At 38.5% G+C, this 15,765-nt stretch overlaps 2 protein-coding genes across 2 annotated transcripts in view; both read left to right on the plus strand.

Moving 5' to 3' along the window:
- The window catches only part of plcb1l (phospholipase C beta 1-like), a 147,284-nt gene extending 144,409 nt beyond the window's left edge, over nucleotides 1-2,875 (plus strand). The window contains exon 33 of the mRNA XM_084737231.1: nucleotides 1,107-2,875. Coding sequence (XP_084593357.1) covers nucleotides 1,107-1,331 — 225 coding nt within the window. The 3' untranslated portion in view covers nucleotides 1,332-2,875. The remainder of the gene's footprint in view (nucleotides 1-1,106) is intronic.
- Nucleotides 2,876-10,246: 7,371 nt separating this feature from the next.
- Nucleotides 10,247-15,765, plus strand: part of plcb4b (phospholipase C, beta 4b) — a 93,349-nt gene continuing 87,830 nt past the window's right edge. The window contains exons 1-2 of the mRNA XM_084737229.1: nucleotides 10,247-10,533; nucleotides 15,165-15,210. The gene's annotated coding sequence lies outside the window, so the exon portion shown is untranslated. The remainder of the gene's footprint in view (nucleotides 10,534-15,164; nucleotides 15,211-15,765) is intronic.

Here is a 15,765-nt window from a genome sequence, read left to right on the forward strand (position 1 = left end):
ACCTGGCAAAAGAGTTAGCGATCTGTTCTGTTTTCTGTCTATTCTATTCTATTCTATTCTGCAAGACTCAACAAGATTGTTTTGATGTGAGAAGCAGGGTTTTGGAGATATCGGCCGTAGAGATATCTGCCTTCTCTTGAATGTAATGGAACTAGATGGCGCTCAGCTTGTGGTGCTCAAAGTGCCAAAAATACATTTAGAAAACTCAACAGTCATATCTCTTTCCATAAGCCATGAACCCTTTACTCAAGTTAATCCACAGTACTTGTTGTGAGCAGTGTAATGTAGGAACTCTTTTCTTTCTACTGAATCAACTGAATCAACCAAGCTTGTGAGCTCGGTGGTGCTAATACTACATCTTAGCCAAGGAGAATGCCACTAATGTTTACATCCTTCTGCTTCCTTACATTTTCAGTTAAAAGGCTCAGATAAACCTACTCTATGCTATTTATCTAGCATCAAACAGCAAACAGGCAAAGTAAATGACAAGCTGGTGAGCACAGCAAGGACACAGATCCCATTACAACTTAGGTAGGACAGTGGTGAAATTTAGCCCTGGAAAACAGGTTAGTTTTAGTCCCACTTCCTCTGTTGTTTTATACACTTTTTAAGGATCATTATTAGATGGTAGGTCAGTTCCATTTATGTAAATTATCAATGTTAAAATACTTGCACGCCTCTTTCTGTCTGGTGATTGGCAGGTGTACTTTGGTAGAAAGGAAGTAGTGGCTACATGAACCTGCTCGCAAGATCTGTAGATTATCTTGAGCAACTTGGCTATGCTTTCTGAAAGAGACACTGTCGTTGAGTTTTTCAAATGTATTTTTTGGTGTTTTGAGCACCACAAGCTGAGTGACATCTGGTTCTGTTAGATTCAGTAGAAGGCAGACATCTCTGCAGCTGATATCTCCAAAATATAAATGGATTAATGGCACTACAGGTAGGAGGAAAACATGTATTTTTGATTTGGGGGTAAACCTTCCCTTTAACATGATTGCAGGTATAACATGTAACACATTCCAGATTTCAGATTTAATTCTCTAGTTGTATCTTTTTTCCTAATTTCCTCCAAATTCATGGCTGATGTGTATGTTTTTCCTCTCCAGCTACAGAGCGATCTGGACCAGGAGTACCAGGACAAATTTCGGCGGCTACCCGTGGAGATCCAAGAGTTTGTTCAAGACAGCAGCAAAGCCAAGCTTAGCGACGACAGTGTCCATGGAAACCTTGTTGCCTCCTCCACAACAGAGAAGCTCAACCACAAGGCGTCACAGTCGGAGGATGACATGGAGGAGGGCTCATCGGAAAAAGTCTACGACACGCCCCTTTAGAGCTTGAACCTCGGCACTTTGCTTCACACTGGGACACTGATTGGTGGATGTGTTTGTGACCACAGATCTAGGATGAGACTGCCCCAACTTTGGCCCTAATTTTAACCAATGGGAGGATTAGATCAAATCTGAGCCTGAATTGGTGAGTAGAGGTCCTCTCTGCATAGAGTGCAGTCTTGTCTGGAAAACCGTTTCATGTAAATAGTGACTTTTTGTGTATTTATATGTTCCCTTTATGTTGTCGTCTCTTTCGGTACGGCCACAGGATACGTTACAAAGCACTAACTATTTGCAGGAAATAACTTACTTGAACTATTGCACAGAGAGAGTAGTTTCTTTTTATTATTTTTTATTATCATGATGTTGACAGTTGTGGTGGTCAGTGAGGTGTGTGGTGCCAAGGTTTTGAATTCACTTACAGTGGACTATGTCATTAAGTGGAGTCAACTTGTACTGTAAAGAAACCACTACATATTCAGCCTTTAAAGCTTCCATCTTTATAAGATTTAGATTCACCCTTACATATTTGCACTGAAGGCTCACTAACTGTGTAACTCTTTTACTTTAACCCAGAGGCACTGGTGGCTTTCTGGTTCTCAATTTTGTTCTCACAGAACTAAGCCTATGTGTTGCTGCTACTTTGTTTTACACCCCATCATTTTTTAACCATTTTTTGGTTTGTATGATATTTGGCATGGTAATTTTATGCAGTGCTCTGTCATTCTTTTCTTTTCTTTTTTTTTTTTGTTTGGCTAGTTTTTATCAAGTTTGTGTTGTTTGTGGGTAATTCTACCCAGAGAGGAAGTGAAGGGAAAGTGTGTTGTACAGTATCTGCATGTATTTGAACAACTGTAAATGTTACAGTAGCTCTGTAGCAGAGATGTTTATTAAATGTAAATCTATTTTCTCGGAAACATTTAACTAAACCTGCAAAACAGTGAGGAGCTGGTGGCGCTTGATAAATCACTGTGGCGTAAACTGAACGGGATTAAAATAATTAACACACTCTTTTCTCTTATCCAACAATAGTTGGCTCAAGTTAACGGGCTGCGCATTGTATTAGTTACCATTGTCCCCTTAAAGGGATAGTTCAGATTATTTGAAGTGGGGTTGTATGAGATACTTTTTGATATTCAGTGTAGTACCTATAACACATGGCTGTGTGGAGAAGCAGACAGGAGTACCATCATGAAAGCTAAGCAATATACTGCTGTGGATGGGGTCAGCAGGGAAACGTATTTTAGACACTTAAAAATAGGCCCACCAGAAAAAATCAATATCAGTTTATAAGTGCACCCTACATTTAGAGAATATTCACCACGTCACCTTGTTGTCACACAGCCTTCCCTGATAGGAAACTGCTGTTCTATCACTTTCTCTCGCTCAGCCAGACTCTGTTTGCAAAAACATTGCAGAACACAGGAGTTGCTGTTCTACCGCTGTGTCGGTCTGTTAGTTTTGTTTGTGTTATTGTGTGACCTTGGTGAATCCGTACTAACCTTTAAAGTCACACAATAAGAAAAGTGATTGAGGCAGCAGTAGGCCAACAAACTCGTTGGTTTGGAGAGAACAATATTTGGCTTATATAATGGCATTTTCCATCAGAGGAGGCTATCTGATGGCAAGGTACAAATATTCTAAATATAGCATACGCTTGAACTAATATTCATTTCTCTTAGGTGGGCCTTTTTTAAGTGGATAAAGTATGTTTTGCTGCTGGCCATGTCCACAACAGTGCATTACTGAGCTTCCTGCAGCTGTGGTCTCGCTGCTTCTCCAAACTGCGGCCGTGGTGACCACCACCTAATGTAGGTAATACACTGACTATGGATAAGTACCTCACACAACCCCACTTCAAACAATACAAACTATCTTTTTTAACTAAAACAGTCAAACCAGGATATTCAAACAGAAGAGGAGAATTCTGCTGTCGTTTTACAGAAGTGGCCTTCCTCTTAACGGCTTTGCTGTGTTCCTACAGTTTCCAGTACACAGAACAGATGCCTGGGACCACAGTACATATGTCACCCGCTGGCATTATTCTCAATATTCAGCCACAATAGGTAGCTGTTGTTTGAAGTGGGGAAATAGTTCAGTTAAACAGACCCCAAACGCTCAGTTCATATCTGTCAAACACCAGCGTTAACATGATCTAATGAGTCACTGGACTGTTTCCTCTTTAAGAAACTGTGCCCATTCAGTCACCATAAGGAAGTGTTTTTGACTTCCTAAATTGTCCAGTGCCATTTCAACTCACGGGTCATTTGATATCAAATCATATTTCAGCTGAAATACAAAAAAAAAGTTGAAAGTGAAGAATTACCTGACATGTAAGTACAAACTACTTTTTAAAAACGATGATATTGATGTGAGAGTCCTGTGCCTTTGAATAGGTTTGCCTTGTTTGATGTTGAATGTGTGAAATGCATTATTGTTTAAATTGCCATTATATTATATTATATGAAGCTGTCTGATATTGAATAGACCGTGTGCACTTTTTAAGTACAGTACCACTACTGAGTAATGCTTGTGATGAGCAGTATTTGACATGTGTCTCATAAGAAATGCGAGACATCCTTCTTTTTTTGTCTTGAACCACTTTATTTAACAGTCCCCCTCCCTCCCTTCTCATCAACTTATGTGTATGCACTCTGGAAATGTAAATGTATGTATGACATAAAGGATAAAACATGAAGTTGATTTTAAAAAATTATAGTATAAAGGGAAATTTGCCTGTAATTAAAATAAATGTGGCTATTATTGTACTTTGATGGAGTGGAGTTGTGTGTCTTTTGATTTGTCATTGGTCGAGCTACAATTATGTTTGTTGTGTTGTGTTTTTTTATTTATTTATTTATTATTTGATTTTTAATTTCTTTAATGTCTGGTAAGAGCACTGTTCAAAAAAAAGTTGAGACAACTCAAAATTTGAAGCAACTTGCTGCAATAGATTTTTGAGCCCAACTCAAACTCTAAATAAACTAAAATCAGAGTTTTTAGTTTATTTAGAGTTTAATCTTTAGTTGAAATAATTTTATTCCTTAGACAAACTTGAATCTTTGAGTTTTAGAAACTCACAGTGAGCTGTGAACCTTATTTGTCATTATTTGAGTGCCTGAAAATGTAATGATTTTAATTGAAAATATTGAAATCTTAACCATTTTAAATACAGTTTGGAGGGTTTCTAAAACTCAAAAATTCAAGATTATCTAAAAAAAGAAAAGTAAATCATCTCAACAAAAGATCAGGTGTTGGTAAAACTTTTTTCTAAACTTTTAGCTCAAAACTTAAAAATATATTGAAGTAAGTTGCCTTGAAATTTAGAATTTTTTCAACTTTTTAGTTGATATAGTGAACTTTATTTAAATGAGTGTGCATGAGACTGACATGATGCATGTAATTTTTAATGCAAAGTTAGGGTTAGGGTTCCCAGACAATGCCATCTGTCGAAGACATAACTGAACGAATGATACTTAACGACAACAGTTGTAATCATTCATAAATATTTCATCATGGTCTCAACAGTGTCATGTCAGTCTTATGCACACCCCTTGAAATAAAGTGTTACCTTACATGTGAAACTTTTATGTGTATCTATGTGATATATTTGAAAATTATTACTCATTTACACCAGGCCCCAACTGACACTGGATTTTTGGAGCTGATACAAATATTAGGGAATTAAAAAAAATCCAATATCAATGTATCGGCCGATATTCTTTACACAAAATATAGAATATATATTGCACATAAATGCATTTTTTGCAGTGATCCCTCAAAAGTGGTTAACACTTGTGACAGATAATGGAGTATAATGGAGGCAGGGTATTTTAGTTTAACAATAAATATTGTCCAAAATGATATCTAAAATGATATCTAAACTTTCTTTGGTACTTTTAATAATTATGAACTAATAAAAAATAACACAATAAGAGCAAAATAAATGTATATATGAAACATGAGTAAGGAAAAAGGATCAATCTGCATTATGTTCTGTTTTAAAAAAGTCATACAAGTGCATATCAGATAGTCAGCGCTGATACTGATATTGCTGTGATAGGCCAATGTTGGGCTGATAACATCAGTCATTCAGTATCAGTCAGCCTCTAATTCTCAATCACTTTATTGTCTTCATTATCTCAGCTTTCCCATCACCCACTTGTATACAATTATCAAACACTTCCCCAGTAGACAATGATGGTCGTATCTCTTATTTTTAGTCCTTAATTGAGGGTTGTGTTTTCATCTTGTTTGACTTGAAATATGTCACTTGTCATTGTCTTGTCATGCTTTATTATTTATTGAAAATACTATTTATTGAAATTGAGATTTCAATGACAGTCTTTGTAACACATCAAAGACTGCATAATAATGGCGGAGAAAGAGAACAATAAGAGTACAATAGAGAAGATGTCAAACAATGATTCAAACCCAGCTTTAGAGAGTGTGGTTGGCAGCATCTCTGGGGCAACTTGGCATGTGTGTAATGTATGTATGTAGGTGAGTGTATATGTATGGTATGTATGTCACATTCAGGGGCAGGGGGAAGCAAGGGAAAGCCTTGATGACCTACTTCCTACATCTCCTAGGTAACAGTATCTTTGAACTAAGAGGAACATGAATTTGAGCACTTCCATGACTGAATAACTGGTCACCATTTGACTGAGACTAATTGAGAAGCTCTGAAATTTCATTTTTTAGTCATCATCATCATTATCATTATTTTCATTATTATTGTACTGGAAAAGACTAAATGCAACACTACAGATGTTACACTTATACTGGCAAGACTCAGTTCAAACTGGTACACAGCAAAGCAGTTCCTGCTCCACAGCACATAAAAGACAAATCATACAGAATTTTTTGAATTTATTATTCTAAGGACAACACTTATGAAGTTGGCAAATTTGCTTTGGTTTTGCAGTGTAAAATAAATTGCAACATATTTGTTTTACTTTAAGAAAGTTAGTGTCTGGCTAACTTAAATTTTTAAGTTGAGGTAATTTTTGCAATGATTTGAAACAAATCTTTTCTAGTAAAATAAACTTGATATTATTTCAGTTGTACTTGAGAAAACGTACAATAATCTTGAGATATTAAGCTGAACCAACAACTCTTATCTTCTTTATAGGGGGGCATAGGGACTGAATTCTGTTTCTGAAAACGGCTTTCATTGTTGTCAAAATATGCAACCAGCACAGTAAGTTTCCATCATATATGCTTTCTTCAAACTATAGAAAAGATGGTTTTCAGGAGAATTTTTACTCTCATGCTGTACATGCTAAATGTGCTAACATGATGATCATTTTTCTTTAGAACTCAGTTTACTGAGTTGATTGAACTGTACAGTACATTAGAGTCCTGCACCAGGTCGGTTACTTGCGGGTGTTGCAGGTTAAAAATATATTTATATGGTGTGGGCAAAAGTGAAAATGAATTAATTGTGGGCAGACGGATGGTCAGAACAATAATATAAAACATACAATACAACAGTACGTTCATATTTTTAACACGTATATTTGGTAACACATTAATATCAAGCCTAATCAGCAGGCAGGATTTTATTGTGAAAGTCTATGGCACAACCTTTGACCCCACATCCTGTCACACAATGGAACATCACCGTCTGACCTGACAGCGACAGATGCTAACTGATGACATGAAGGTAAAAATATTCACCAAACTGTCGACATTATATAGTTGAAGTCCAAGTCGGATGTTTTAGAGGATTCTGGCACACTCAAGAACTGAGAAAATCAATTCTTCAGTGGCTTTGTTGCTTGTAAAAAGTTTAAAAAAAAAGTATTAGCTTTTGGCAGCCGCAGACTAGGTTCACTGTCACTATTGGAAACACCGACAGTTGGTGCTGCGCCAGTTGAGAACACACCTGTGACTCTGTGTGTTTGCGGGTCGCGGGGCTTTGACTTGGAAATAATTGGCGGGCAGCGGCTCAGTTCTGGTTCTTAGCGTTGCAGGTGACAATTCTCAATTGTTCTGAAAATAAATACTAGAATTTCCAGGGTTTAATCGACTTTAAAAAATGAGAAAACTCGTGTATGCACCCTAAAGTTACTGAGAGAAGATTCTAGGAATTCGCTAAATTCCTGTATGATTTTTAAAAGTGGGATCACTGTGCACTAACGTAATGTGGGTTTTAATTGTTTTGCAATTAAAGTGAGAATATGGAGTGTGTGCAATGCACGTACATGTTTGTTGGCATTGTATCACACATCCTGTTCCTGAAAAGCCAAATGAATCACTTTATTTTGGCTTCAGGCTGTGGAAGGGACATACTGAGTGTGTCTGCTGCAACTGTTTTGGTTTGAGTGTGACCAGTGATAACACATATTTAATCTTCAACACATTTTCCAACAAAGCTTGTTACTCATTGTGCGTGTGTTGGTGGCATGTGCTTGTTGTTTCCTGTGGAAAAGCATACTATGTCCTTGTAGCCATGTGTGTGTTTGTCCTCGCAGCTTGCCTCCATGTGCTTTGGAGTGTGACTTTTCATCTGTGTGTACTACATGCTGCTGGTGTGTGTGTGTGTGTGTGTTTTCCAGACTACATAAACACTGTGTCCTTCTCAGTCTCAGCTCTGCAGCAGAATCCCAACAGGCAACAGGAGATAAGACAAGCCTGGTCGCCCATAACAACCACTGTGACCATTCAGAGGCCTCCATGCATACCGGCAACTAGGAAGTGAGCTAATTAACCCCGAGTTCAGGACGGAAGGAGGGCGGCTTTTTAATAAGATTCTCTGGGTTATATAAACAGTGACGCCCTTCCAAACTCCCAGGAATATTATCACCCTGCGTCTGTCCATCTGCTGCAGCTATGAGGAGGAGGAGGAGGTGTCCTGTAACTGGGCTTTAATGAGGCACACCAGGACAGCAGAAGAGGAGAGGACCACAGAGTGTTGCTTGGAAGGTAAAGTACACACACACACACACACACACTGTAGTACTACTTGATAGGATATATTCACTGGTTACTTTCAGTCCATGGCCTTAATCAAATTCTAGCCCCCTCACTTTGCCTTCAATATCCTGATCTAAACCCAATTTTAGCCTTATCCAGTCTTAATCCTGTATCCAAGACATAACCTTAAAGTAATGCTAACATTAAGCCTGACCTTCATTATCTATTCTGAATCCAATTCTGATTGAAATTCTGACATTACCTATGAGGCCATTACCTAAAACCTAAAGTGTCCCCTTTAGTGGAACGAGGAAGAGAACCACAACTTTTTTCTTCTTACATGCAGAAATGCAAGAACATGCGCTGTATTGAAGGGATTTTCCTTTTAATGTTACATCAGGTTCACTCTTCTCTACCAGTTTACTTGTCTTTGGGAATACTACTTAGGCTGATTTCTTCTGTAGTGCTGCAGTAGCTTTCTAAATTCTGAGACAATAACCGTCATGATGTCATGAGGGTTATTTTAGGTTGGTGTGGAGATTGCAAACTTTAGCAGCAAGTCTGCATTACAAACTGGGAGTGCTCAGTTTGAAATAGGTAGGCTTTGACCTGGCAGGGAAGGTCTAATGATACATACTACTGATTTGCATTAAGGGATTTGTAGGATTTAGCATTGTTTGAGCTTCGTCCATACTTGAGAGTAAAAGTCTAGATATCTCCCTCTGCTGAATTTATTTTTTACCATTATTTTTAAATCTGTCTCTCATGAGTCCAACTCTATAGATGGACATTCCTGGACAGCCCTTTAAAGAAAAATGATCAACAGTTTTCCACAGAAGTAGATGCATTTCATGTAAAGACAGACAGCCAGAGACCACTATCCCATTTTAGAAGCAGCTGTATTTGCAGGACCAGTGTGTAGGATTTTGTGACATATAGTGGTGAGCTTGTAATTTGCAAACACCTCATCTCACTTTCCCATTCCAAGCATATGGTAGAAACTATGTTGGCTGTGAGACTCATTAAAAAAAACCCAAAAGGCTGTATATAGAGCCAGAATTTGGTTTGTCTGTTCTGGGCTACTGTATAAAAATGGCAGTGCAACATGGCCTCCTGCAAGGAAGATGATCTGCGCCATCTGTAGATATAAAGGGTTCATTGTAAGGTAAAAAAACAAAACAAAAAAAAACATGGTGATTATTTTCAGATAATTAAACACAGATGAAAACATACTTAGGAGCATTATATTCCATTTCTGTCATATTCTGCCAATAAATCCCCATAAATCTTACACAATGGACCTTTAATGTGTCCACACTGTAGCTGATTTACCCCTAAATCTATTACAAAAAAAACATAATAAAAATGGGTGAAACAAACAAACAAACAAACAAAAAAACAGACTTCATTTAACTTAGCTTAACAACAACAACTAATGTGAGATTAGCTGTGGACAAGCCTCAGGTCAGTTGGTCACTCACTCACACACACTGAGCAAGTGGTTACAAGATCCCCACCATCCAGGCTTATGACTGGCAGAGATAATTTACCATGTAATATCAGATACATATACAGTAGATATTATCACAGTCTGGTCCTCATTGAGTAATTTTTTTTATTGCGATACTGCAGTATTCAATATACTGGTACATTCCTAGTGATTATAAAACTACTTCATACAGAATCATACAGAAAACCCCCTCAATTACATCAATGCACTATGATTAATATTACATGAAGTGATGCCACTGATAGAAATGAAACTAACACTACTACGCTTACACAGTAGCATGTGTATGAAACACAGTGGAGCATTACAGTGACTTTAAAGGGAGGAGGGGAAGCAGTGTTTGTCTAGATCAACGCATGGCGGCTACAGTAGTCAGCTGTTAGAAGAGCAGGGAGGAGCTGGATCTGGTTCTGCTGCCTGGATGACTCACTCTGTCAACCCAAGGAAGACACACACACACACGCATACACACACACTCACACTCTCATTCACACTCTCATACACACGCACAGGCACGTTTAGTGGTGGGGGGCGCGCGCTGGCTGGCTGGCTGTAGAGGGCTTCCTAATCACAGCGCATCAGGGCCGCTCATTCTCCACTGGAGGGCGAGTGGTACAAGAGCACCGGGACACTCCGCCGGGCACACAGTCGGAGGGAGACAGCAGCTGGAAGACACACAGACAAAACCTCGACCCAGGACTCCGCAAAGCATCATTTCTTTCTGTCCGCCGTTGGATTAAACCCGTCCTGACCCGTCTGCACCACCGAAATCACGTAAGAACCAAACACTATGCTGTCTCAAACGTCTATTTTAACAGCTGCTAACGGAATATTCAGAGTTGCTGAGCCGACCGTCAAACGTGCTGTACTGACCGTTAACCGTCTGCCAGACTGTGTTGCGTTCACTGTAACGTTAGAGGGATGCTGCTGTTGAGACAGGACCTCTCATTTAAACTCCTCCATCACGCTAGCTTTCACTCCAAATCCTGCTCGCATCATTCAGACATCCTCTCCTCTCTCCCTCACTCTGTCTCCCTGTCACACACACACACACAGCTGGAGACAGTAGCCCTTTGCTAGCTAGCTAGCCAGACGCATTAAAATGGACCTTTTAGCAATTTAATATCGAATTTGCTCTCGCTTTGCTCGGCGCGGCGGCTTCTCTTCCAGGTTAATACGATACAGCAGAGAGCCGCCGCGGCTTGTAAACTTGATGAAATGCAGGGGTTATTGATGTTTCCAACGGCTGGGAGGCTAGCCAGTGCAGCTAGCTGCTGCTGCTGCTGCTGCTGCTGTAGCGGGACAGATAAGAAGGCAGCAGCCGGCCGATGACAGCAGGCACAGAGCACACTGCACACACTGCTGCACAGTGGCCATAAAAGTCAACCGACAAACCGGTATGGTCTGGCTTTTTGTGTCTTAATTTGCACAAATTTGTGCACAATACTTGGTGGTTTGCTCTACTGTCATATTAACATCCTATTGACCTGTCAAAGAATCTTAATATAACGTTAATTTAATCTGTTGAACTGGTGCATTCAAAGGCACCGTGTAGGCAGCTAACTAAGTGAATCTGGGAGCTGCAGCCAGACAGCAAGGTGTCATTGATTCACTGTCAGGACAACCAGAAGGTACTAGTTTCTTTCACAAAATAGAGTTTATTTTGTCAGTCTTCAATGTTATATCAATATTTTACCATGAGTAAAATGTAAGATGTTAAAATGTTGGTGTTATATCTATTTAAGCTTTACTTAGTTGATTAATTGTCAGCTATTCAATTATGCAGAATTCTGATAATTAATCACTTTGAACATATTTTGGATATTGTTATATTATTTAATATATGACAGTAAACTGAATATCTTTCAGTTCTGGACAAAACAAGACATTTGAGGACGTCACCTTGGGCTTTGGGAAACCGTGCTCAACATTTAAAATAACTGATAGATTAACTGATGATGATAATAGTTGCAGCCCCAACTACTTCAAAAATAGTGTTTATTTTGTGTCTGTTTAAGTCTTCAATGCACTATGACTGTTTAACCACTGAGCTGTAAGATGTTAAAATAATATCAAATTTTGGTGTTTTATCTATAAGAAATTACATTAATATTGTTTTTCAGTGCATTCAGTCTACCTGCATCAAATGAGTTAATGAAAACCACTATGGATACTAGATTTCAGTGTTGATACCTTGACATTGACTATGGTTTCAATGTCAGTTTACTGTCTGGAAATTCCCATTAGAGTTGTCTCGATACCAGAATTTTATACTTAGTTCCAATACTAATATAATAAAACGACACTCTATGTCTCTTTCAATACTGTGCCAAAAAGAAAAAAAAGTCCTAGACATAAAAAATAGGATTTTTTAACAACCTGCACGCAGTGCTGGAACAGAAAACATCACTGAACACTGTCTGGTTTTGCTGCAAGCCAAATTTCTGGCAGGACAGTAAAGACTGAATGGAACTGATGTCTTAAATGCTTGAATGAACACTTAGACCTTTATTTTTTAATTGTATTGGTACATTTGATACCATAATTTATATATATTGTATTATTTGAAACACAGGATATTGAAAAAAATACTGATACTTCAATACTTTTGACAACCTAGGCTCTAAGTTAAATCAATGTCATTTCACTGTCTGGAACTTCCCCTTAATTTGTACTGAGGGGAGGATATATTTATTTTAAAAAGTACATTTCTTTGATGTCAGTAAAATGACAGCACAGCTGAGTTTGACATACAGTCAGACAGCAGCAGGTTTCTATTTTCAAAACCTGTTCTCAAACACACCCTGTAGGTAGAGAGTGTTATTTGTTCAGGAATAACCTGTGGGTAACTCCGCAGGCTTATTTGCAGTGCAAATAGCCCATAATGTACTATTTTGTTTAAGGTTTTCACTTGGCTTGGCAGCCTTTAAAATTAATTGCATGGGTGTAGATGGTGTGTTAACAAACCTGTTGCATCAGCTATTCCACCTTTCCACTTACACATTATGAGCCATATTTACAGAAGAACCATATGTTCTTGTAAAATGCAGCACAGATGTATAACAATTTATTCTAAATGCTGTTTGGCCACTATATCTGATCTCAACAGGCTTTTTTGTCAGGGACCGCAGAGTGTGCCGTTGTCTGTTACTGTAAAATTGCAGAACGCTGTCCCATTACCTCCTCTGTCCTCTGCTGCCCATGAAAGATCGCAACCATTATGCAAAGAAAAACAAATTCTGCTCTGGCTTATTGACACTGCCGTGTAAACGTTTCAGTGGTGATTACAGAGGGAAACATTACCCTCCCTCACACAATAACAATCCCTTACCTGTGGCTTAAAACCTGACTGTGGGGCATTTTGATGAATAGAGGTGGACTAAGAAGCTTAAAGGCTAACTCATGGTGTGCAGGTGTTTTATTATTTTCTTTTTTTGGAACAGATGACAATGTAAGTGTTAAATGTTTGGTGTAGTCCGAGCCTTTGATAGAATTTTTTCTAGAATTATTTGGTTATTTATGTTTATTTGGTAATAGGATGGCTGCATGATTAGGGCTTTAATAGTAATCCCTTTTAGTTTTTGCAAATACTGCCCTGCAATCAGGATTACCATTTGCTATTAATAGTTTTAATGATTTGAAGAACAAAATGACAGCATCTTTCCATACATAAAATAAGACTGCACTATATGGTAAAAAAAAAAATCATATTGCGGTTATTTTGACAAATATTGCAATTGCAGTATGATTCACAGTTAGACTGTGAATGATCATTTTTGCATTACAATTTTGATTTTCACTGAAAAAAATATTAAAATCATCATGATGTCACTTTTGTTGGTGTCTGGCATCTGGAGAACAAGATTTGTGGGCTAGGGCATCTCTGCAGCACTACAACACTTCATTATAAAGCTGTTTGTCACACATTTTTCCTTTGTCAAAAAACTACAGCTTCTGCAATTTGGACATTGCACTTGGTCATATTGCAATTTTGGTAATTTTTCAATTAATTGTGCAGCTGTGACATAAAACCACCATAATTACATTCTAAATTTAATTGAATTTTTTTGGGCACTGATTGGCCGAAATATTTTCCTCAAAGTTTCCAGTCCCCTCTTGACTGGTATAACCACATACCCTGTGGGCCTGGCTGCCTTTTTGCCCCAAACTGAGTGAAATCCCCCTTGTCCCGTGTCTAGCATACCATGTAAGTGTGCAGTGGAAGTGTTGGGGTGTGATTTTAATTTACTGTTCAGAATTGGATGGACTGAAAGTACATTGCAGTATCTCATGCATGCGTGCATTTAACTAGACAGAATAACAATGTCTTTGCTTTGAGTCTCAGAGACAACAACAACAACAACAAAACTAGCTTTCAACTCTTGGATTAAAGGACAGCACATAATGGAGAAGGAGGAAAGTAAAGCAACATCTCAAAGTCCTGCCACACACACAGAATTGAGCTTTTGTTACCATTTCAGGGTTTTGCAGATGCAGCTGTGCTGCAGCCATAGATGTTTGATGAGACTATGAACTGTGTCTGACATACATTGCTAACTGCTATCTTTTAGGATGCTTGTATTTCTATGGTGTGCCAGAGTGTAGCTGTGGGGTTTGGTCCAAACGGCAATGAAGTGAGAAAATCTTTTTTCCTGTGTTAGTATGTTTTCACAGTGGCGTACTTGCCAGCATCATATTGAATTGCTTGAAGGTTAAAGGTTTACTCTAGTGGGACTCAAGTTGGAATCCATCCCTCTGCCTGCCAGTTTACTGTACATCTCAACTGTTTGTTTTTCTTTTTTGAAGGCTGGCGTGCTCCCTTGCTCGTTTCCTCTTGTTATTTATTTTGCGCTGCTTCTTTTTTATAATTAGGAGGGTCTGGTCTTGATTAGCTCGCCTGTCTCCATGCGCCATCCCTTTGTTTTGATAGGGCTATCAGGTTTTTATCACAGTGCTGTTTGTTTCTTCTTACAGCAGCCTTGACAAAGCTGTCATTCAAACCTCACTGATGTTTTAAGGCCTCACAGAGAGATCTGTGGGGTGCACATAGACAGCCACATCCTGGATTGATAGGTCCACAGACGAACAGTCTGACACATCAAATAACAGGCTTAGTATTGTGGTGTTATGTTGAAAACATGCTGAATCACAGCCCTCGACATGTCTGCCTTTATTCTTAAAGTCTGACAAGCTAAGGCTGAAGCTGTTTGTCGATATTGTGATTTACTTTATGTTTTCCTTGGCAGGGGAGTAGCGGGATGTGGTATGTGCTCGCCTCTCTGTGTGCTTCTTCTTCTCTGCTCCTGCCTGTCCTACTGTATAGATGGGTTTTAAAACCTCAGCCAAATAAGTCCAGACTCAGACCTCTGCGGTTTATGAAATTCTGTCCTTTTTTGTCTCTGCAGGCCAAGACATGAGCTTCTCCCGCTGAGCATTATTGATGCTGAACTGGTGAGTTTTGGGGTTGTTCACTGTTAGTGGTCACTGCTGTAATACACGTTTCTTTTTTCTTTTCTTTTTTTTTTCTTTTTTTCATTCAGTCCCAGTTAGGGTTGGTTATCGAATTTGCAAATTGCTTCAGTGCTATTGAGTATCAAAAAATGCCTTGATACCAAATTTGATAACTAAGGAGTAAATCTCATCAGCAACAGTGAGCCATTACGCATGCAGCATTCTTGTACCAAGATGTAATAATGTTGTTGATTGGCTTTCTAACGTTACATGTTCAAAAAAAAAAAGCATGCAAGAAACATACTATGTCAAACTCTGAGACGGGGATCAGTGCTTTGATTCTGTTTTACTACCAGGTCTTTCAACAACTTCATCCTTCACTATTTAATTTAACTTAAAATAGTTTGTGTCTGGCCTTACTTAAAATGCTACGTTGACTGAATCTTAAAAGACAAATTGACGTAATTTTGTAATAATTCAAAGCAACTTCTCTTGTCAAATCAACTTGATTAAAAACTTTAACAAGTGCAAGCATGAACATCTGCTAATATGCTA

The sequence above is a fragment of the Lutjanus erythropterus genome, chromosome 15 (assembly GCF_056507025.1).
Source record: "Lutjanus erythropterus isolate fLutEry1 chromosome 15, fLutEry1.hap2, whole genome shotgun sequence".
NCBI lineage: Eukaryota > Metazoa > Chordata > Actinopteri > Lutjaniformes > Lutjanidae > Lutjanus > Lutjanus erythropterus.